At 35.0% G+C, this 24,562-nt stretch overlaps 2 protein-coding genes and 1 long non-coding RNA gene across 10 annotated transcripts; 2 read left to right on the forward strand and 1 right to left on the reverse strand.

Annotated features, from left to right (window-relative positions):
• Nucleotides 1-376: 376 nt before the first annotated feature.
• On the forward strand, nucleotides 377-16,783 carry LOC105675046 (solute carrier family 41 member 1-like). 5 transcript variants are annotated; one of them, XR_001101215.2, is made up of 8 exons: nucleotides 7,109-7,533; nucleotides 9,831-10,185; nucleotides 10,966-11,305; nucleotides 11,685-11,864; nucleotides 13,371-13,810; nucleotides 13,958-14,178; nucleotides 14,273-14,657; nucleotides 15,067-16,783. XR_001101215.2 is itself a non-coding variant. In XM_067361104.1 (7 exons), exons 2-7 carry the CDS (start codon nucleotides 10,091-10,093, stop codon nucleotides 14,602-14,604), a joined length of 1,608 nt encoding a protein of 535 aa, XP_067217205.1. In that variant the 5' UTR covers nucleotides 388-511; nucleotides 9,831-10,090; the 3' UTR covers nucleotides 14,605-16,783. The 5 variants fall into 5 exon arrangements, 4 of the variants coding, with proteins under 4 accessions (XP_067217206.1, XP_067217205.1, XP_012227260.1 ...); XM_067361104.1 differs by lacking the exon at nucleotides 7,109-7,533 and adding an exon at nucleotides 388-511 and having other exon boundaries at nucleotides 14,273-16,783; XM_012371837.2 differs by having other exon boundaries at nucleotides 7,112-7,533; nucleotides 14,273-16,783.
• Nucleotides 16,784-17,813: 1,030 nt separating this feature from the next.
• On the forward strand, nucleotides 17,814-18,717 carry LOC105675055 (uncharacterized). The gene is made up of 2 exons (XR_001101218.2): nucleotides 17,814-18,426; nucleotides 18,506-18,717. It is a non-coding gene; the product is annotated as an uncharacterized lncRNA (long non-coding RNA).
• On the reverse strand, nucleotides 18,555-24,333 carry LOC105675054 (RNA exonuclease 1 homolog). Of its 4 annotated transcripts, XR_001101217.2 has the most exons (10): nucleotides 23,901-24,333; nucleotides 21,728-23,424; nucleotides 21,085-21,445; nucleotides 20,848-21,026; nucleotides 20,242-20,706; nucleotides 19,796-20,093; nucleotides 19,469-19,631; nucleotides 19,116-19,375; nucleotides 18,852-19,029; nucleotides 18,555-18,752 (listed from the first exon to the last, which is right to left on the reverse strand). XR_001101217.2 is itself a non-coding variant. In XM_012371849.2 (9 exons), the coding sequence occupies exons 1-9, from the start codon at nucleotides 23,998-24,000 to the stop codon at nucleotides 18,944-18,946; spliced, it is 3,606 nt and encodes a 1,201-aa protein (XP_012227272.1). In that variant the 5' UTR covers nucleotides 24,001-24,333; the 3' UTR covers nucleotides 18,555-18,943. The 4 variants fall into 4 exon arrangements, 3 of the variants coding, with proteins under 3 accessions (XP_012227272.1, XP_012227271.1, XP_012227273.1); XM_012371849.2 differs by having other exon boundaries at nucleotides 18,555-19,029; nucleotides 21,728-23,421; XM_012371848.2 differs by having other exon boundaries at nucleotides 18,555-19,029.
• Nucleotides 24,334-24,562: the final 229 nt, after the last annotated feature.

Here is a 24,562-nt window from a genome sequence, read left to right on the forward strand (position 1 = left end):
ATAACAAGGCGAAATATTGATTTCTGACAGTAAATATAATTTCAACCTTAAAGCAAATTGTTGAATTAAATAACGATTTCAATTATTCAAAAGTTTCGTCACTAGTGTCGCGAAGATTTTTTTCCATTCGTGTGTGTGTGTATGTGTGTGTCGGATTTATGTGAAATCTGGTTTTGAACACGAAGCTATTTAGACTATCTACATTTTATAACTCTACATTCCAATCGTTTTTCAAAATTACTCACACATAAAAACGGGATGCCCGTTTTGCTTCGCTACGTCCTCTTCGACGAGTAAAATATACGCGCGATAAGAGAAAATTTATCGGACAAACAGCAGAAGACCGGTGTGTCTCGCGCAACCTCCTCACGATATTCACATGGACCATCGAGCGAGAATCTGCGAATGAATGCTCTCACGTGCGCGATCGTCAAAATGCGAAGCGGTACCGCGAACTCTTCGGCTGCGATGATGAACGAGTGCATCATCATCCAGTGCAGCTGACCACCGTGTAAGTATATCAGAAGAGATCACCTGCAGTTGCATCTCGTGCGCTTCTCTCATCCGGTAATAAAAATAAAATAATCGCGCGGCGTGCGAGTGAGCAAACGAGCGAGCGAGCAAGCGACAGCCGGTGCATAAGATACACCGGGAGAGGCGAGGTATCAGAGCGTATGTTAAGTTATTGCCCGTCATGGTCGAACTTAAACACGTGGAGTAATTTATCAATCTGCGAATATGTTACGGAAGCGCTTAGGCGCTCGCGTCGCCCAGAGAGTGGTTTGCGGGTTCGTCGATGAAAAAGCGCGAATATAAAATGCGAAAACAGGGTTTGGAAACCCGGAAAAATGTTTTATCTACGGCCTAATGATATATATACCTACTTAGAAGTTAATAATGCAAAAATAAACGATTAAAAAATCGTAAGGTTTATAGCGCTTAATTATGTAAAATGTGCAATGTCCGGAGTCGCGGTGGTGTTACATTATTCACTAATAAAATGTAAAAAATTTTTCCGCGCGCTTACAAAATGTTAAATTTTTATTCTAGCCAAAAGATACAAACCAAAGATACAAGATTAAAAACCGGTCTAAAAATTAGGAGATCGATGTAACACATAAAGGAGCGCCGCGACAATCTTTTATTTTTACTACTTGATAAAATACGTTTGGTGTAACACAACAAAGCACGAGGTGTGCATATCAAATATGAATTCTATCGCGTAGAATAATTATATAAATTTTATTATGAGACAACTGCAGTTTATAAGGTTGGAAAAATATCTTTGCAAACTTTTGCGCTGCATTTCGAAATGCGCGGTGTGGAGCAGTCGCGAGCACAGGATAGCGGAAAAGTAAGGGTTTAGTTTCTAAAGCGTAGAATGACTATTAAGAGCATGGCCAAGCAAGTGTATAAAAATATCACGACGGAGACATCGCGGGCATCGGCAGCGCCAAATCGCTTATGTGTGGTCCACCGTCTACCGCACTGAGAGACTCTTCTCGAGTTGCACACGCGATAATACTTTGTGTAAACTAGTCGCGAGTTACATGTAAATAGGTACCGCACGCTGGTTATCGGTCCAATCATCACCTATAGTGTCACGGCACGCTTGTGAAAGTCATCTTCAAAAGCAGCTGGAGAATAAGAGCAGAATAGATTTAGAACGAAAGATCGTATTTACTTGGAAGAACCGTGTTAATTTAAACTGTTATCGCAATTTTAACCGGGCTTGCAAATGTAATTGCTATGAAACAATTTATGTCGTCTGCTAGCTGGAGAGCTCCACTCTATTTTTACTCGTCTTATTTCCGGAAAACTAATGAAGACTTTACGATAATGCATTTGCTCAATGAAGTAATTATACAATTGCTTCCTATTTCGCTGCTCGATCTCGTTATTTGTGTATTCAATTGTAGTACGTCGGCTATATGATATAAAGATCCGTAATTGAAGAAGCAAGTGTGTATAAGATAGCGCTTGCGTAATGCCCTTTCAGTAATCCTATTATTGTTATTCGTCAACGTATTTACGAAACGTGGGTGGTACATACAAAAGTAATAAAAGAAAATGCGTGCGACGAGAGAGATAAGTGTCGACGTAATTCATCGAGTTATCAGATGTGTTATTAAAAGTCTCGGCGTAAATTGTTATGAGTTTTATTCTAAAACTATCTGCTCACATCCTCTCAAATGCATCATCTTTTTTGTAAATTGCAAAAAATCCATCATCTCACAAGTAACACTTTTCTAAATTATTTATATTATTAAATCCTTCAAAATGATTCGATTTAAATTATAACATGACGCGATGAATGACGTAATTTCAATACAATTAATATTATTTTAATTTGATAAAAACATTATTTGATCATTTTTCGACGCATTATGTCATTGCGCTAATCGAGATAATTTAGAGTAAGACAAATGTACCTCTATTGACATAAATTTGAATTAAAGCACGTAATAATAAAAAAAAGTGACATTTGATATAAATCACGAGATCGAACGTATGATCAATTAATTAGAATGATAACTCGCTTAAAGCAATTTATTTTTTTTGCGTGATGAATTTTAATTGAAAAACATACACGATTCATTGGCACTTGGGAATGGCCATGAGCTCAGTGAGTTAGTATGTCAATTATATCATAAGCCTATTACACAAAGAGTGTACTAACGTCGATACACAGGGAACTTAACTCACCGTCGCCTATTCAAGCTACATACGTGAGAATTGAGAGTTGTAACAGATTTTTCAAATATATTTTAAGATATTTACATTACAGTGTTATATCTCTTCTATTGTCACTTTTAATTACATTTTCTTCTTTTTGCGTTTTTTTATTAAGATTTTATCGATGCACGCATAATGCAAATTGTTATAATAATACATTTGTAAATTTATTTTATACATTAATAGATTCAATCAATGGATTTTGTCGCGCGAAACAAATGGAGCAAATTGTAATTGCAAATTGTAGCATTAATGTAGTCGTGCTAGTTTTTCAAATCCGTGACACAAATGAGAAACGAGTGATATATTGATCTAACAAGATCAGGTATCAGGAAAATCTCATATATCCAACTGCACACAGACGAGAGAATCCTCACGCGAGACTGAATTGTACGTGGGTATGTGCTATTTTATTAAAATTGTCGGTGAAATCGTCGCGTATTTGAATGCGTTCCAGTTACACAGTTCATTCAGGTCTGGTTTCAATGTCGACCTTTGCCGAGTCAAGAGCGGACCTTACGTAATCGCCGCTTTAAAAGGAACCACAAAAGATATGTATATGCGAGTAGACTATATCGCTAAATCGGATAAATTTCAGAAGCTAACAAAAGCTCCTATATTCGAAAAATTCTATTTTTTGAAATTATTCAACAAAACTTAACAAAACGCGAAGAAAAGTAAAAAAATATTATTAAAAAGACTTTTTTTCCGAGATTTGATATCCATTTACTTTTTAACTTTTCCTAGTATACAATAAACAAATTATTTTAGGACTACTATATTTTTCTCTTTTTCTTCTAAAATCTTGTAATTAATTCAAATTATTGTTATAAAAAAATATATAATAATAAGAATAAAAATGAAATATACTGAGATATTAAAAGTCTTGGAATTGTAAACAATTAAAGATAAAAGAACTATAAGATAGAAATTTTTTGACGAACTGTAAGATATAAATTTATGATTAATACTGATTGGATCAATTAAAAATTGACTTTAACGGGCCATTAAAGCAATAGAATTGAAATTAAAATTAACTTTAGTAAAGCTTTAGTAAAATTAAAATTAATTTTAGGTACAATTATTATGCAACTTTACATTTCTGTTAAATGTATATCTTCAAAGTTATTGCGCACTTCGCGTTACTGCGACATATAAATTGGCAATGAAAAAATTGTACGAGCAATTTCAATGACGGGACATTATCGTCAACCAGAGTTATACAATAAACACTAGCAATAAAGTTACTGATAATATGTAAACGATTGAACACAATGTGCTGTAAAAGTGCTATTAAAGATTTTTTTATTTTTCTTATGGCTGTAACGCGATATTAGTTCTGAAATATAAGACATCCGAATCGTGTCTTTAATACGAAATACACCGAAACTGCACCGCAATTGTACGATAAGTCATTGATATGCGCTATCAACCCAATTGCGGATATCACGTGGGACAAAACCACAGAAAAAATTCACAACACTCCATGATATCAGTAGATTTCTTCATTTTCATCAATAAACATGAAATTCTGTGCTGCGCATAATTTAAAATTTAAAAAAAATGTGAAGCCGACATTTTCAAACAAGACTCGATCGCGAGAAAGAAACTTGATTTAACCCAGTAAGACAATCTCGAAGAATAGTTGTATCGTTCACAGTACAACCACCGATCGTGTCAATTGTTGAATCTCGACAATGTGTGTCTTCGCATTATTGATCACGAATTGGCAGTTCCTGCAAGTAGCAGTCTAAAAGCTTTTTATTACTAGATATCGAATTGGCTGCGATATGCATAATTACGTATCATAATGCATAATAACACATCCATAATGCGGGCTAATCGACTGTTATTCATTAACGCGTCAATTGCGAACAGTCGCGTGTCGTTAAAAATGTCGTTAAAGACGCGATCACCGAGTTATTAACACCTTTTTTACCGATTTTACTGTGCAACACTATTTTAAAACGATGTAAAATCAATATTTTACCGAATCTCGGATATGCAAAATTTGAATTGAAATTAACTCTTAACTGGTATCACGTGATCTGCAAGATCACCGTTTATTATTAGTCAGATTGCAATTTGATAATTAAACGTTGATTAATTAGTGCTTGTTCCGATCACGCTTTTATTTATTTACTATGATCTTTATGCATTAAACTTTATGCATTTCTAATTTCAAATTCTTGTACGAAAAGAAAGACAAAGATTTCAGCGGAGAAATAATTAGGAAAACGGGCCTACATGAATATGACCTAATCCTCAAGTTACCGTACAAATTGCCGTGTTACAAGCGGTTGGAGTGTTACAGCTTCGCTCCTACACAGGATACGGTCATAGACGGGCCAGTGAATCCTATTCGCGCGTCATTGACCGACTGACTGTTATGAACGAATTTTTCCGCTCCACTTTAGATAAGAATTATGTCGAATGAGATGTGTAGCATTGAATCAATAGAGATCGTAATTCCGATACTTCCGTAGAACGTAACAGAAGTGATATTTTTTTTTTTTCTGAAAATAACGAATCAGTTCTCATTATGAATGTGTAGATTTTTTTCAACTTATCATTGAAGTTTATTACATCATCTAGCTAATTAATATAATTACAGGTTTGTTTTGATTTCAATATGTTTGCACAGACTATCAAGCTATCAATCAATGTAATTATGTTTTTTTTTCTCATTATATCATTTTTTCATGGCCAACACGTAATTCTAACACGATATTGCGCAAGTAAACTAAGCATTGAACAAATTAAAACGTGGTAAAGTATAAGAATTTCGCGGTATTATAAAAGGAATGGAAATATGAGCTATACACTAATGCGACTGTCGTAAAAATGTTTGGTTTGGTCGAAAATAGAACCCGATCTAAAATGACGTAATTGAATTCTCGGAAAAAATCTCAACCTAATATCCTCAGAATAAAGACATGATTACAAAAATTGAATGCGAGATGATCAATGTCTTTTCTATCTTTTAATAACGCTATCTTAAACTCGACGTTAAAAATATAACTGTTCTATTACGTATAAAAATGTTATGTAAAATATTACGTATACACTTTTAAACTTTATTTTTACTTTTAGAATTAATATTTACCAATAAATTTAGATAATCAATATCAATTTTCCTACGCGTTCGTGGAAGTTTCAGTATATAAATAGCATCAAATATACAAGCATTGCTCGCAGCTCAAATATAGTTCTCGGGAACTAATGAATTTGCATCACGACATTTAAACTTTGATCGACATTTATAACATGAAATAAAGTTTTCATATTAAATATTAAAGTTTGGAGATTACGCATAACATAAAATTATGAAAAAGTAATTAAAATGATAGACTCTAAACGCCTGATTATTATTACGAAATAGAAATAATAAACTTATATATAATATAAACATATATTACATAATTTAAAAAAATTGAAAATTGTGACAATTATTACAATTAATAATAAAAGAAACTTTATAAGAATTAAAATTGCTTTAATTATTTTATTGGAAGCTAAAAATAATTGCAGAATTCAGTAACTAGTGGAAAATAAAAGTTTGTTCGATATCGCTTTGTGATCTATACGCGTAATTTATAACCAGGTCAAAGGATAATTATGCTTGACATAACATTTTAATGGGCTCGGTGCACAAAATGGAAATTGACGGAATATCGTCGCGCTTAAATTATTGTTATCATCGAATTATAGCGTATAAAAGCGAATTATCCATAAATCGCGAAAATTGTGCGAAAAGGAAGCAATTGCAGCAATATAACTTCCTCATAAATGCGTCATAAATTCATGAATGAACCAGAAGTTTCCCGTAGATATCAGCTGTTGATTGACGTAACCGATGCCTATATAACTGCCAGTGTATGACGTCACTTGCAAGGAAACATATTGAATACTGTCTGTCGCGCGTATATATATATATGCTTTCAATTGTAGGAATTTCTACAAATAATATCTAAAAAAATAAGAAAAATGCATATATTTTAGAAATAGCTTAATTTGATGTAGCAACTAAAAAATAAAATTATTGAAAAAATAAATCTTGAGTATAAAGACGAAATCTTTCAAGTTACTAAAGAGAAAAAAATAAGAATACACTCAAAATGTAAGAAATAGTCATAAATGTCACAGTGCAGTGTTTGAATGACAAAGCAATATTTACGACAAGGCATTTCATTACGACATCGTTAGGAGTTAAAATGCGAGGGTGGCTGTTTCCGATTCCTGAAAATGAATACAAGTGCAAGAAAATCACAGATACAGCACATATTTGAATATATCGAAACGATGACGCAACTGTTGACGGCAGTTCTGAGTGACGTCATGTCGGGATTCCGAACACGAGGACGATTCTTCCAGATTCCTCGGGACGACGGGGATCCGCCATTGGTGCACAGCACCGGAGAAGTGGTATAGCTGATTGTTTGTGGATAGTGTGTGACTGGAAAGCGATGGATCGATAAATATGCGCTTGCTCCGTCCGGCGCGCCGGAGACACACACAGAGACTCGTGTGTCTCCAAACTAGTTTTAAGGAGGCATGCATGCATGCGAGCACGATGCAGGATCGCGATCAGTCGCGATGTAACCGTAGCGTGAAACGGCCTCGCACCAGGCCACCGGGTGACCACCATCAGATGCTCGACGTAGGCTGATCTCGCGCCGTACAACCGATCACCGGGCACGAAGCCGGCGAGCAACGACCTGAACAGAAGGGGCCCGACGGAGGGCTTTGGCCTTCAAAACGACGGGAGTCCACCTAAAACGACGTCTACGGACCCAGGTACGAGCGGAGGAATGGAGAAATCACTCGATGTCGAAATTCACTGGTCTCAGACGAGACACTTTTAGTGAGAAAAAAACTTACTTTAGAGACGATGCCGGCGATTCGCATTCAGCGAAAGAGTTTCCGCGGACTAATATTCAGTTGGCTCGATATGATTTTGAAATTTTAAAAACTTTTTATGTCACGAATGTAACACAATTGAAGCAAAGTTGAAATACAATTTTTCGCGGTACAAGTTTACAAAAATTAAATTGATAGTTAACAAGAAGAGTTTAATTTACCCCATGATTTTTTTTTTCAAGAATTTGGAAAAAATAATTTGTTTAATTAAAAAAAAATTAATTTTAGTTATCTTCCTAAAGATTAAATAAATACGTTAGACTCCTGTGAAACGGATCCTTCAACTTTTCGTAGACATCGCGATTTGTGTGATCTTCTGTCAAGGCGTTACCGCGTATGATGCTGAATTCGATTACGCGAAACCCCAAGATACAAGATAAATAGCCAATAACTATCGATAGGCTTTAGTGACGCTTTCCAAAAGATTCTATCGAATTTGCGAATCAATTAAAAGCACCTCAGACAAAGATCTGCGTGCAAGCATGTGTTTTCGGGAACGAGTTGTTCGCGCGAATCGGTCGCTACTTGTTCGTCAATGTTAAAAAAAAAAAAAACAGTGATGGGCAAAAGACATGAGATACAGATGAGCGATAGACGAGTGCTTCGTCGAGGCTTTCCAACGACTTGATTGCGCGTAGGTTAAGGTTACGAGAACTCGTGCAATCCGCGCGACGCAACGTGCTTTCCAGACCTGCTTGTCTGTTCTTCAGCTAGTCGGTCGATGTATGACGTAAGGTTCAGCTGACCAGACAATGAATATCAAATGCCATCGCATGGTCGATTGTCGGGCAACTCGCAACGTTTGCCATTGAACTTTATCAATTCTAACAGCTTTATCAATTACAAATTTTATCTTTACTTGAAGATAATTAAAAATTAAATGCTTTTTCTGAATGAAGAAAATATATATGCAATTTAATAGAATTGGTAGAAATAAATTGCAAAATATTATAAAGTTTTAATTTTTGAATTGACAAAGGGAAAGTTTTGGACAATTTTAAAACTAAAGTTACACCATTAAAAATCAAATATTTAATTAAATATTTAAATAAATAAAATTGTTTGAAATAAGTAAACTCTATTTCTTTTTAAATAGTCATAATCTGATATATCGCATTTATTTCTTTTTATTTTCAAGTTAAAATACGATACGAGATGCCCTGATCTCAAGATATTAATGTTACAGCTAGGATTATGAAAGTGATATATTGTTTAATCGAACAGCTGTGATCTGGCCTCAATTGAGCAGCTCCAATTTCCGCGCGTAAGGTCGCCGCGCGATTGAACATCGTTATCGCTACAATCGTGATGTACATATTTATCGAAGCGCGTTTATGAATTTCAACTATAGATAATAAGAAAATCTGGCGCTCGCGTAAAAATCAGTCTGTAATTCAGTCGCCGTCAGTAATGATAAAGATAAGAAAAAGAAATAAAGTGGATTGTGGCGCTGTGGGTGACTTATTTACGCATGATTGTCATCCAAATGCAAATTACTGTAATCATGTAATGAAACGTATTCGCTACGATGATATCGCAAAATAAATTATCATAATTCCTTCCGAGAAATAACTCATGTTGAAGGAAACTGAGCGTGTTAGATGTTAATTAGAGATGCACGTGGTGCGTATAAAACACATCCATTCGTAATATTATTTGTCTAACACGTGCGCTCTCGTAGCTATAATTATTCATAAATGCGGCGCAATCACGAAAATGCAGTCAAAGCGCGTATGTAGTCGAAGTGTTTCAGCACATATGGCGATACGATATCGTTTCACAGTGTTTCGTAAATAAAATTTGCAGATTCAACAATTATTTAAAAATAAAACCGATAATGCAGAATCAATTTTTGGTGTAAAGAGTTGGAATAAATTCAATTTATGATCGGAAAATTCTTAAAAGTGAATTTTTAAACTGATGTGAAATCTTTGTGACAAAAAATTTATTTGGCAAATAAATTGATTTCGATACGATTGATACAAATTTTTGAAAACAATTACGCGTGCCTTAAAGATATTAATTTTTTAATTTAAACAATTATATCGCTAATTTAATAATTTTATACAATAGCATTATTACAAGCAAACTGTGAATCTCCGATTATTGAATATAACTTGAACTTTATGTGCTCTATCAAGCTCATGCTAAATTAATATCACAATTTTTGGCAGCGATTCTTCGTGGGAAGAGGCTGTTTACCTTTCATCAACTGGATGATTCATATTTTGATTTTCACCGTGATTAACCGCGATACTTGGGCAAATCTAATCAAGGAAGATTCAAAGGAAGATGACACAATTATGTAATTTACGTCACTTATGTCTTAAAATATAACCCCTGCCGTCGTTGTCAACGGCGCGAGCCTTATCATTCTAAAAAAAAATGGGTATATATTTACTGCTGCGAGTTTCACACAGCCTTCAGTAGAAAGATGATAGAGGACCAGGTGCGTCAACATCCGGCACGAGTGCCGCCCGACAAGCCGCAACTGCCTCAAACTGCCAGTGTCAGCGTCAAGTTCGAAAAGTATGTTGATTGATATCGTTAATCTTGATTGAAAGTAACGAGAAAAATGAAAAATAATAAATATTAATCAATTTTGAGTGAAACATAACAGCGCAATCCATGTCGACGATTAATTGCTGAGAAATTACGAAATGGCAATGTTAATGTGGCATGGGATTATAAATAAAATTAACCAGCGGAATTAATTATTAATTAATGGTTTAATGTGTATGCACATGATACATTCGATGATTAATCACACACGCCAAAGACGTGCGCTGCTCATTCATCTAACATCGATTTTCCTCGCATCGCTTACTACAGACTTTTGGTTTTCTAGTTTTATATCAACAAGATATGTGTGCCAAATCATGACGATTGCGTGATAAACTATTTGACTGCGGAGTAATTTGGCGTAATAATTCATCTCGCAAAGAAAAACTGGGACGAGTATGTGTGTGAGCTTCAGAAATAACATACGGTCTATTATATTTATTTACAATTTAAAAAGAACTTTAATCAAAGTGTTGCTCTTATGTCAATTCTTATAATCAGAGTTTAATTGTTCTCATTCTACAATTTAAAATGGAGAAAACACTCGACGGCCGTGTATAACACATTTATTCTCGAGTCGCAGAATAATATTTGTTGGTCTCATTTCGAAATATATATTAACAAATCGTAACGCTTTGAGCTTATCATCTGTTAACGATCGTGGCCAAAGGGTTAATGAGATTTTCGATGCTTGTTTTTTTTTTTTTGTTTCAACTCAGCCAGCGGCAATTGCATTTTTGTCGACAGTGAGCAATGTAAGGAGCCCCTGCTTCCGGAGAAGCAGAACTCCCACAGAATGACACCGACCGACGGCCGTTCACGGACCACCTCCGAGTCGAAGGAAACCACCACCAATGGGCAAGCGGCCGCGACGAATTGTACCACCGAGGACAATCTCGAGGTGACCATCTTTGACGATGATGCGGATGGCGGCCGGTTGCCGGACGTTGTCGCCGAGATCTACAGCGTGGCTGATGAGAACGAGCCGCTCGAGTCGTACTTAGCGATCACCATCCAGGTTTTCATACCCTTCCTCATCGCCGGCTTGGGCATGGTGGGCGCCGGATTGGTCCTCGACGTGGTTCAAGTATGAACGATGTTCACTCTCTTCAACCAAGTCTCATGGACAATTCTTGCGAAAATATCTTACGCAACACGATGTCGATCGATGTCGATTTCGTCGGTATATCCGTGTGGCATTTGTGGCAACTAATTGAGTGACACGCGATGATATTCGTAAATAGAGTCTTCAGACTCTACGACCTTCACCGCAATGGATTTAATCCATTTTTCCTAAGCAGATATTCTTAATTTTAAATACTTGAAATAAGAGCCCAAGATTTTTCGAGATATAAAATTATTTGCGACATGAGACAGTTTGCGTTTTACTCATTTTATCTATTTATTAATTAAATTTTTTTACTAAGAGAAATTGTGAAAAGTAATATGTTCACGTTCGTTTGCAGCACTGGGTAGTCTTCGAAAAAGTCAACGAGCTTATGATTCTGGTACCGGCACTTTTAGGACTAAAGGGTAATTTAGAAATGACTCTTGCATCGCGTCTTTCTACTCAAGCGAATCTCGGACACATGGACTTGCCGAAAGAGCAATGGCGTATGATCATTGGAAATCTCGTTTTAATACAGGTGAGAATAACCATCGATTTAATCAGATTCCAAAGTAGATTAATTTTTCCGACGCGGTTTGAATGTAAAAGAAATTTGACTCAGTTCTGTCTACAATAATAGACGCAATTTTGTAATATTTTCACTAATTATCTCGCTGCAAATCTTACGTATTGAGGGCAATTTTAAACACAGTTAATTAAAAAGGCACAAGTCGACATCAGATGTGTTATAACGATGCGTATTTAAAGCGAATTACACTCCGCACGTTAGCACTTAGCTTTACTTTCGTCAAACTGGTTCTAACTAGATATTCCACAATTAAACACTAATATTTGTCAGTTGTCATTTAAAGAAGTCACGACTTAATTCCGTCATACAAATACATTGCAAAAAGCATATTGACTCAATTTGACATCGTGTATTTTTCCTCTGAAGCGTCTACTCCGTCGATCTCTTCCGACCTTCTGACTTTCCGAAGGAGCGCAATTCACCGCGCCTTATTTAACAAACTATAACGACGCAGCGTATGGAAAAGTTTTTACGCTATTAATCATCCGGTTCTTATCATCTAACATCGTAAATATATCCGCGAGTACTTGCATTATGTATTTTTTAAGTTCAAGTTCAAGAATTAGTTAATTAACGCCACGGAATTCTCGTGATTTCTCCAACAGATAGTAATTGATGAAATTACGATAATTTCCGATTTTACAAAATTGCTGCTATTTGGTAATCATGAAACGATCGTTATTGTTGATACATCCTGGAAGTCGCAAATTGGAAAAAAAATACCATGAAGCGACGCGGCAATTTGATCCGTGGTTAGCGATTAATTGTAAAACGAGCCGGCGTAACACGACTCTGAGAAAGTAACATTTTTCCTAGCTGCTCGATTTGGTAAATTGAGCTACACAGTCCCGCCGTCTTATCATTGGCGCCACGATTTTATTTTATTATGTGTTCTGCGCTGTAGACGTAGACGACGACCTTCGGAAAGCCGACTGTTTGCTATACAATCTTCCATGCATGTGCGCGCGGCATATAGTTGCAAACCTCACAAAACACCGTGCAATTAAATGATACGCATACGTTCTCTCTCTTTCTTTCCTCTCCAACGAATCGAATTATGTTGAATAAACTGACATTTAAAAAAATTGTTTCTTATTCAAAACAGACTCTCTAGTTGTGAATAGAATCATCCTAATCAAACAATTGTAACTAAATACAATGTAAATTATAAAATGTATACCGTTATATTTGGATTCAGCGTAAATTTTTCGAACGGCCATCACTCGTCGTTGCTTTCTAACTTTTTCTAACATTATAGATATTTTACCAATTAAATATTCAGTGCACATTTGAGTTAAAATCAGCTGAAAAACGAGATCTTCGCTGAAGGTTTTTGATTGTGAGGAATGCAATGAAAATTCTGATGATTCATAAAATCGTCAGAAGAGACAAAAGAAAGAAATAAAGATATCTAACTTTTTTTACATTTTCAAAAGTTGCCCTCATCTTCCGCAGTGTCAAGCGATAGTGGTGGGCTTCCTTGGATCCGTGGTGGCGATTGTAATGGGTGCCTTTCGCAACGGCACGGTCTCTTTAGATCACGCCTATCTACTGTGCGCCAGCAGTCTGGTCACCGCATCCCTCGCTTCCTTCGTTTTGGGCCTTATTACCGCGGGCGTTATCGTCTTCTCCCGTCATTGTCATATCAATCCGGACAACGTAGCCACGCCAATAGCCGCCAGTTTAGGTGACATCACATCGCTGGCTCTCCTCTCGTGGATCGCTACCGTACTTTACGAGAGCATAGACAAGCAAGACTGGGTAGCGCCCCTCGTCATATCCTGTTACGTCCTGGTGACACCGCTCTGGGTGTGGATCGCCAAGAGGAACAAGTACACCAACGATGTGCTCTATTTTGGCTGGACCCCAGTCATGGTGGCTATGTTGATCAGCAGGTAATAAAGCTAGGACTTCAGCTTTCAATTTTTAAGTATTAACGATAAGTAATCTTGTTGATGACAAATGTTGATAAAATTATTATGCTATATTTCAAGTCGAACTCTTGTAGTAAAGAAAAGTCAATAACACGAAATCTCCGGCAGTTGCGGCGGTCTTATACTTGAGTTCATGGTATCACGTTTCGAGAATTTGACGGTCTTCCAACCGGTCATCAATGGCGTCGGTGGAAATCTGGTGGCCGTCCAAGCCAGTAGGATATCAACGGCCCTTCACAAACAAGCTGAGCTCGGCACGCTTCTAATCCCACCCGGTCACACGCATCCCGTAATCTTTATCACGCCTATAGCCAATTTTTTCGGAAAAGGTATTCTTTTGCGTCATGATAAAAATATAAACTTTCTCTTGGAAGTAAATAATTTCTTCGAGGAAATGTATTTGTCGCCGTTTTCCCGCTTCAGGTATGCATGCTAGGACAACGAGAGTTCTGATGACAATGGTGATACCGGGTCACATCATCTTTATTTACCTGATTAATTACATGAAGGATGGCAACACGTCGATGACGCCACTTTTCATCTTTGTTTATCTCTGCGCGGCGATGCTGCAGGTCGCGGCGCTTCTCTACATCGCTTTCATAATGATCCACTGGATGTGGAAGCGGAAGATTGATCCTGACAATTCGGCGATCCCGTACTTGACCGCGATGGGTGACTTACTCGGAATCAGCCTGCTGGCGATTGCCTTCCAATTTTTGTACCTGGTCGGAGATCAAGATTTCGACGCGCCCTGACCGTAATAAGACTAATTTTGGTGTGACTATGAGCATAGTAGACGTCGACAATGGTAATTGGCATATCAATTGTCATTTTAGCGTGTAATTACAAAGTCTGTCTACAGTTTATAGCCGCGTTTACAGCACCGTCCTTATATTATTTATAATATTAATTAATTTAATGATTATGAAATAAATAATTGATACGAGTATGTTAAGAAGAAACTGATTGAGAAAATATTTTTACGCAAAATAAAAATGCAGTGAATCATAAATATCATGTCAAATAATCATTACGATCTGTTGGATTCAAAAATCAAAGATTAAATTCCATAATTGGCCTGTAAATTGTTACTGATATGTTAATTAGAGGTGAATAATTTGTCTGCAAACGTAGACATCAATTTATCGCATGCATGCTTTAATTAATGTCATTGGAACAATTTACGAATGTTCGAAAAAAATTGCATTTGTTTACAGGAAGTCAGAATTCTTGCATTTTCTGGCGGGCGTAACGCACGAGTGAACATAGTCGGCTCGAAAAGGTATCTCTACAAGGCTGTGATCGTCTGAAAGTATATCCTATTGAATCCAATCTTCGATTTGTCATCGACGATTTAATCGGAAAGTCACAACGATATTATTTAACATGATGTTAAAGATCTATTATACTTTCATTTTATATAATTTTTTAAATCAATTAACACTTTCGTATTAATTACTAATATCATAACAATGTAACATCACATAAATTTCCAGGCTGCTATAAATGCAACTTTAATTATATGAACGAAGTTTATAATGAAGCGTATAAATGATAACTATATGCCGATTAGCGATGTCAACTGTGCTTATAGTCGCACAAAAATTAGTCTTACTTATAGAATATACTATATACGAAAAAAGAATTGAAATTATGCAAATATACAAATGCGATAATTGAAGCTTAGGATCTAAAGTTGATATAGAGACGCGTGCGCAGTTGTTAAGAAAATATAATCACACAAATTTCGCTCGATTAACTGTATCGAGCTATCATTAGTTAATTGCAAATTATGCGCAAGGAACGCAAGGATGAACCTTGATGAAATTGTGCACGGTGGAGGTAGCATTGTTTCGAGGAAATGCAATGACAAGTAGCATTTCAAATCTAAAATGTGCATTTACAATTAGTTGACGCGCCTCGTTGACGATTACCTCTGACATCGTGCGAATAATTTAATTTACATAGCGACATAATCTTATAACATGTAGTACGACACGTTTTTGTGTTCAACAACAAAGAGGTTTTAATGTTCGCAGCGACACTTGGGTCGAAAATAATTTCGCTCGATACATTTGTCAGCTTATACAACATATAGTACACTGTATAGTATTGTAAATTAAGATATTCCATTAAGCAGAATGCGTCGTTATATTTCCATGTACATATTATAGTGTAATGTACGTATTTTACGTGCATTGTGTACAGGCGCCATATCGGAGACTAATATTTAGCCTTCGTGACAGGAGTGGGATTCGCATCCGAATCGATACCGCCTTTCAGTACATACATGTTCAGTATTATCGCTTATTATTACTATTGCCTAAAACATTGCGACTAGCAGATATCCGCAGATTCCGCTGAGAGAAACACCTCACACGCCCTTTTTTGGCATGTGTATTTTGCAGCCAACTGCGTTCAAGTCGATCCGATTAAAATAGCACAATGCACTAATACGAGAAAAAAATTTATAGTACGGTGCATTGCAACCGCGTTACACGATTAACAGCGCTTGAATTGATTTAACGTTTTCTGTCGAATTATTTTATTATCACTTGGCTCTATGATAAGCATAATACCGTGAATTAAATAAACTGAAAATTGTATTCGTTTATTTGTAAACGTTAATTTTTTTAGATTGTGCATATATATTTTGTTGTACAAGTATTTTATTGATTATTCATTATTTGTAATGCCATAGCAAATGTTACTTCTTTCATTTTATAAAACAATAAAATTTTTCTATATATCTGTTAATTTTGACGAGCACAATGATCGTATTATAAGAGGAAACGTGCTATAAATACGCAGACAATAATATGCGGATGGATATATAAAGAGGACGGATATATAAAGTATTTTGTAAAACGTTGAACAAATATACAGGATTTCTTGTACAAAGCTAATTTTTACAAATAAAGTAAAAACACTATATATTTTAAACAATTTTATTCTCGCTACTTGTAAAAATTGTAAAGGAAGATTGATATCACAGAGAAGAACAATGCTGCCATTCGATCGCCAGATTGCAAACTCTCGTCTTGGCGTAATATATCGAAAAAAAAACATAACTGTTTAAAAATTGTCTGTAGCTTAAAATAGCGTTTGTTACATAAGCTCTAGAATGACAAACGTACAGACAATAATAGCATGGCAAGAAAAAATATAAAATATTTTGTATACAGTATTGTGTTAAACCGTGTGTCTTGTAAAAGATAGGACTGGGTAATATTTTAATAGAAAGATTGAACAGTGTATTTCGAAAATGTGCTTCTCATTATACTAAAGAATTAAAAGAAGAAAAGCATTTTACATCGTTATGACCGACTTCGTAAATATACTGGCAATATCTGTAGTCAATTATCACGGCATAAACCACAAGTTTTACAACGATGAAGTGTAGCGCACCAATAATTGCGTTGTAATTGCGATGTCTAACTGAAATTATGCTTTTAACAGTTAAATAAAACCGTCGTGCAGCATAAATGAGAAATATTTTGACGTAGATCTCATTGAAATGTAATTTTGTAAAATATGTATAATAAAATGTACAAAAAATGTTTTGTCTTTTTTCTATGAAATGAACTAGATTGTTAAAATGTACATTTTAACATTCTAGATCATTTCTTTCTTAAAAATGTAAGATTTCAACAAATCGAACTAAAGGTCTGTCAAATAATATAAGATTTTAAAGCATAAAAATGAATAAAATGTACATTAATGTTAAAATGTGCATTTTTATTTCGAGAAAACGTCGTCGTCGTATACGTGCCTTTTAGATGCATGCATCGATGCATCGAGAGCGGTATCAAGATCAATTGAATTGGCCAATCATTAAAAAAATACATTTACATGTTCAACAATTCGTATATATAAAATGTTTCAACTTTATTTGAGTCTAATATAGAATACATATATATGTGTCATGACTCATGATAAGAGCATGTGCAGTGTGCACAAACATTTGCAGCATGAAAAACCGAGAAGATCCGTCTTTGTCGCAGGTCGCTACGTCAATTTTTCGCAAAGTTAGAGCGTTTTAAAAATTCAGTGGGTGCATCTAAAAATAGACGCGGTACGCGGAAACGCGCGGCGCACGGAATGCGACAGTCTATTTTTATTCTATCGTCTAGACACTTGCTAGACATTTGGGGCATTGACCTACATAATAACACAGCCCGACGTGTCAGCATCATCGGTTGACTTCGGCTTTTGTTCGGTGTCACTCGGGATACATGGGTCGATGAGATTATCAATTGTACTCTCGCGGAAAGTGCAAGTGTCATCAGCAAAAAAAGTTTAGCGCGTCTAATAAGGCCAAGATCTATCTCAAGTAATTAATTTGAAAGATATCATCAATTAACTACGAAAACAAAATTAATTTTATTGGTACTTAGCATAACAACGTGAAATAGTTACTATCAGCTCGGTTTGTCAGATTTATAGGTTAGAATGGCATGTTGACATGCACTTTGCGGTTGCAATAAACATTACTTGAACAGCATATCTATGCATAGATCTACACGAACATTTTTTTAGGCTACGTATCAATCCTCTGTACCGAAAGAATTAATGAGGTGTGAATATAAAAAAAAAGAAATTTATTACTTAAGCTAAATATATATAATATCAAGTTGTATTTCTGTTTTATTGCAGATTCTTGAAGTATATCTATATTGCAAGGTTGAGTCAGTCAACAAACAGGTGCAACATATCTCGTTTCTTTAATGCTATAAAATATAAATAAGTAATAATATAACGAAGTATAAAAATATTAATCGAAATATTGTGATGCATATCAGAATCGAGAAAATTCTCATATCGATTCTCTTTGTATTCTAGTAAATGTCATGAGAGTTGATATCGCATATGTGTTTTTATCTCTTACAATGTCCAATTTAATCTGAAAAAAAAATCTTAAGCCGACGTGTGTAATGAGGTTATATTACATATTTATACACAGAGTATAATACATAGTGCAGTAAAGTTTGCGCGACATTACCAGTCGGCGCATCCGTTGGCAAAAACTGTAACAAACATACAGTAATCGCGATAATATTTGTTTATATGCTGCTCATTGTAATTACATTTCGCTCACTGCAATTTCGCTTCTTCCTTTACTTTCCATTGAACCAACTCCATACAAGCAACAGCATCTTCTTTGCTATCATGACCACCGACTGAAAAATACAGATTATTAAATATTTAAATTTAATTCTTTTTTTTTCCTTAATCTGCGTAGTTTTATATGAAAAATTTAGCTCACCATCATTTTGTATAATTTTTCTGAGATATTCTGAACAAAGATTTTTTAATGCTCGTTTTTGCGGATATCCATTTTTATGCGGAAACATGACGCTAGTATCCACAACGGTATCATGGAGCAGCTTCAAAGCTTTAAAATCGCTCTCAAGGCTGTGACCTACCAAGATTGTTTTACTCGAGAACATTGTTAATAGTGTAGCTTGTACATCTAACATAGTCGTTGTTACATCTTTCATATCTTCTTCTGTAATCCCTGAGAATCTATTACAGAAAATTATATACATAAAATTACTTTATTTATTGCTTTATATCTTGAAAACATATCTAATCGATTGTAAATCTTGTTGTATTTACCTTGTATTATAATCGATTATTGAATTCTGTGGCTTGACTAATGTTTCATATATCACGTTGCAATCTTCGTCAATAACTGTCACTCTGGTTAGTTCTAAGCCTTGTGTAGTATAGCACATTTCACAATCAAGCGCATAAACGCCTTGTTCGTCAATAGGAACATCTTTGCATATAAAAAATTATTAATATAATTGTAAAATACATATCCGTATGTGTAAATTGAAAAACTTAGATATATTACAATTAATTATAGACACATATAGACAAAGAATTTGTATTTAATATGACACATTTGTATATTATATATACAAAAACCTGAAACCATACCTTTCGATAAAGTTTTAACGTAACCACGAAGATTTTCGTAATCTGTGTAATCCCATACGTGTGTCTTTGCGTCGCAACAACCAGTAGCAGATCCGTATTGCTGACAACAACTATACTTGCCCTCGCCTCTTATTGTGAACTTCCTTCCCCAGTGATATATACAATTTTGTTGTAGTATAGGAAAGCTCTGTTTATCCACCATATACGCTTGTCCACATCGGCTGCATATTCTTTCGTTAGGCACTTTTGATAAAATACTTTGATTCCGTGCATTTATTACGTACACTTTCGCCTGCCCCTATAAAATATATCTTGTTAAACACAAAATGCTATTTCAATAAAAAAAAAAGAATTTTTTACATATATCACAATTTTAATTATTGTTTGTCTTATCATTTAATTTCTAACAACTTCTACAAATCTATATTAATTCCTTTTTATTTTACCTTTGTACCATTTGGATGTTTACGCGGAAACCCGTTATCTCTAAGTTGTGTTTCTGTCAAAATCCATTTCTTGAGCATGTTGTAAAGCGCAGATCCTTTAAGATTTATCACATTTCTTTTGGTCTTGACTATGCTCCAAGAACCTTTCGATTTACCGGCAAGCATTGCTTCATGAGATACCATACCGAAACTCGAGCCAGCCGATTTCTCATCGGTTGTACTCTGATCGACTTCTTTTCTTAGTCTATGAGCTGCCAACATACATGAATTTTTGTATACTGCAAGAGCTTTGCATCTTTCATGACACGCAAATTCTTCTTTGACAGCACGTTGCGCCGCATCATCGCCACTCGTATAAATCTGAACGCATATGTCGTGCATCATATTAATATAATACTGACGAACATTTAAGGGAAACTTCTGAGTAGCAACTTGAAGTGGTTCTGGACGTACGAGATGAGGTATCTACATAATGCATAAATTGAACATACTAGATATATTATAATTCATTATAGACAGAGAATTTGTATTCAACATAAAAACTAGAATAGACAAATTGTGCCAAAAATATGTAATAGCTTTATATAATTTTACATTAAAACTTACAGTTTGTGGAACATGAGCAACACGCATACCACCTTTCGTAGTTTGCGCTATGGTTTTGTTATTCATTTCTTTATCATCCCCGCTCTTTCCTATTGTTACTGTGACCTTTTTCTTTTCCATTGCAAGAGATTTGGCATATGGGACATGAGCGATTCTAATGCGACCTGCAATATGCATTACTAACAACAATTTATAATTACATAATTAACTCACATAAATCTTATGTATTCAACCTACCATTTGTATTCGACTGATCACCACTACTCATTGACAAGGTGGACTCCGTATGCTCTTTATGTAAATTACTCGCGAACTGAACTGCTGATGCAATTGTAACTTGAGTCTTCATATCAGCTGTTGCCTTCTCTGCAGCCTTTACGGCAGCCGCTTCTTTCATCAAACGCCATCGTTCGTACATTTTCTGCTGCGGAGTTATGAGTTTTTTTGGTGGCTGACTAGGACCTAGCTGTCTGGTGACGGTTGTGGCTGCTGAAGAATGTGCAACCCTTTTTTTACCGACTTCCTCTACATCTTCGGTTTCTTGTTTTAAAGATTTTTTCACTGATACTAGTTTTGGATAATCAGAGGCTTGATATTCCTTAAAAATAAATAAATACAAGCAGTACTAATTAAAGCTTCTTTCTAATATATTAAAATCATTTTTATAAATAAGAAAATTGTTATTTTACACTCAATAAATCAGAAAATTTTAAGTATCTTTAATTGACATTCGTATCTGAATTATTTAAATATTAATAGTAATAGAAAAAGATAAACATATAAACCAAATGTTGAATAAACTCTGTGAGGGATTATTTATAATATTATACATCATAAATATTACCATTATAAATATTAGAGGTTGTGTTTCGATATTTACCTGAAAAATTTTTAAGCATTCTTCTTGTACATCGTGATCGGAATCTGATAATTCCAAAATTTCATCATTTAAAAAGGAATGATAACCATCTTCAGAATTATCAGATCTATCTGATGAATTTTTTTCACTACTACTTTCTTTATATTTGCTAGATTTCCTGGAGGAGTCACTAGATCTTCGAGTCGACTCTGAGTGATGCTTTCTATTGCTTTTGCTTGATGTATGCTTATTCGATTTGGAGCTAGATGAGTTTGATGTAGATTTGTGTTTATCGTGTCGGCTAGATTTGTGATGATTGTTCCGATCTTTCTTCGGAGAGGCACGTCTATGTTTTCGTGAATCTGAATGTTCCTTACTACGTAAAGAATTTTTACCATCACGACTGCTTCTTATTTTATCTTTGTTTCTACTAGAAGAGGAACCATGTCTATCTCTAGAATCTCTAGAATCTGATCTATGCTTACATCGTTCTTTATTTTTTGAAGAACTGTGATAATCTTTTCTATTTTTTTCCTTGCTTTTATTGTGATCTTTGCGTCTTTCCTTATCCTTATCAGTGTTCTCTTTCATACTTTCCTCTTTTTTGTCTGACGATTTACTTGCATAATTAGCTTTATGTTGCTTAGATCTATCATTAGTTTGTGTATCACCTGTTTTGGCATCATAGTGATTGTTGTAAATTTTATCTTTATTGCTCATTTGTTTATCTACAGTGTCAGGTCTTGTATGTTGTAGATTCTCCTTTTCTTTTTCATTAACATCTTCTATTTGCTCAGCCTTTTTAACGCTCTCCTTATCTTCATCTTTGGATATATCTTCAATAGATTCATCATCAGAGAATTTAGATTCCATTTCCAAAGAATAATCCTGAGAATCTTCACTAGCAGATGCTTTGACATGTTCCAGTACATTAGGAGCAGTGCGACCAGTAGTGAGAATCTCATCGATCACATTAAATTCTGGCTCAAACGAATTCAAAGTAGTATCATTTAATTGTTGGACTGTTTTCAATGGTGTTTTAATTTTTTTAGGAACGTACTCTTCTCTTCTTTTCTTAGATCTCGGATAATATTCTTCTTTAAATTTGGACTGATAATCATTCGAGTTACTATCTTCATATGAATTTGACAAAAGTAAATCTGATTTAACAGTAGGTACATAATTTTGTATAGCATCCTGGTCAGTCGAGTTGACTATTGCGGTGGGTTTATATGTAACTTCAGGTTGTTGAGAACTGCTGGATTCCTGAATATCGTTTAACCATAATTTAGCCCTTTCTGGCGAGGGTTTACGTTTCACAGCTACTCTACTCTCTCTGGTTGGCATATACGAGATCACCGGTATGTGCCGTTTCTTCAGTTCAGCTATCGGTGTTGGATTGTAAACACACGCGACTGGTCTTGTAACAGCTGGAGGAATTGCAATATGCTTTCCTATATTTGGTGTTGCATTGCGTACAGAGGTAGCAGAACCAGAGACAAGAGTTGGCTTGAGTCCTTCCACTACTTGAGAGACAATGTTTTGTGAAACCTTTTCGGTATTTGTGACTTCCTGATCTGCAAGCACTTTTTTCACAGCTTCCGTCACTAAATGTTGAAGCATATTGGAATTTGAAGCCACAACATCAGCAGGTTTGTTTTCCTGTGCTTGTCCCGCTGTTTGGGCTTCCACCACCCCAACTGTGCTTCCTGTATCTTCTGCCAATAAAAAAAAAACACATTACTCATTTATTCATGTATAATTGATCGCTTTTGTATAAATTCTGAACTTTCATTAAACATCTAGAACTAAATATTTAACTCATACATTAAATTTTTAACTCTTATATTCTACTTGATATGAAAAACAATCAATAATTAACTATAAAAATATGATACTGGATAGAAGCACATATATTATATATAACAATGTGCTTTTACAATAGTCTTTAATAACATGATGCAACACGTTTGTGGATTCTCTAATACTGTATGTTTTCATAAACATAAAGAACATGGACAAAAGATCTGAAATGTTATCTCAAAAATTACAATTTGGTAGCATAAAAATTATACTGATTCAATGTGCATTAAATTTTCTTGTAAAATTTATCCAATCAAAACAAAAATAAAACTTAAGGAATGACTATTGTAGATAAAATTGCGTGCAAAAGACTGAGGTCGTATACTCTCACCTCGTCTGGCATGTTTGAAGTGACAATAAGGTCGATCGCACGATCCGTTATCATAAAACGGACAATTTATCGTCTTGAAGTAACCAGTCGATGGCAACATAATATCTGATTCATTGCTGTCCGTGATTATTTGGGAAAATCATTTCTCGCGATGGATAAATAGCTTGCCATTCTTGCGGTGCGTACGCCGCTATTATGTGATCATCACGCGCTGGTTGAATCATGCAGCATCGATGATACGATCTGATATCAATCGTGTTTAGCAGTTCTTGCGTGATAATCACAATCCACTAAATGCCAGAAGAAAAAAAATCGATGCGATACTAATAAACAAAACTCCAGTAATTTCGTTCAAGTTTAGTTGACGAAAGGTTATGTTACACTATTGTTCGATTCGTGAACGCTAAGATTGATCCTCACATGCACCCAAATTAATGTTGGCAATACTGTTTCCTTGGCTAAATTTAAAACCGACAATTCACAGTAAAATTTCATAACCATTAAAGGGACCCTGAGGGCTTAAAAGTAAGAAATTTACAACTAATTATAAAACTTTTAATTAAACAGTTAATATAACAATCAACAAGCCTTTGAATTTAATCATACTTATTGTTAGCTATAAAATATTGCATGAATAATTTAAAAAAAAATCACATTTAATA

Source organism: Linepithema humile, chromosome 1 (assembly GCF_040581485.1).
Source record: "Linepithema humile isolate Giens D197 chromosome 1, Lhum_UNIL_v1.0, whole genome shotgun sequence".
In the NCBI taxonomy this organism is placed as follows: Eukaryota; Metazoa; Arthropoda; class Insecta; order Hymenoptera; family Formicidae; genus Linepithema; species Linepithema humile.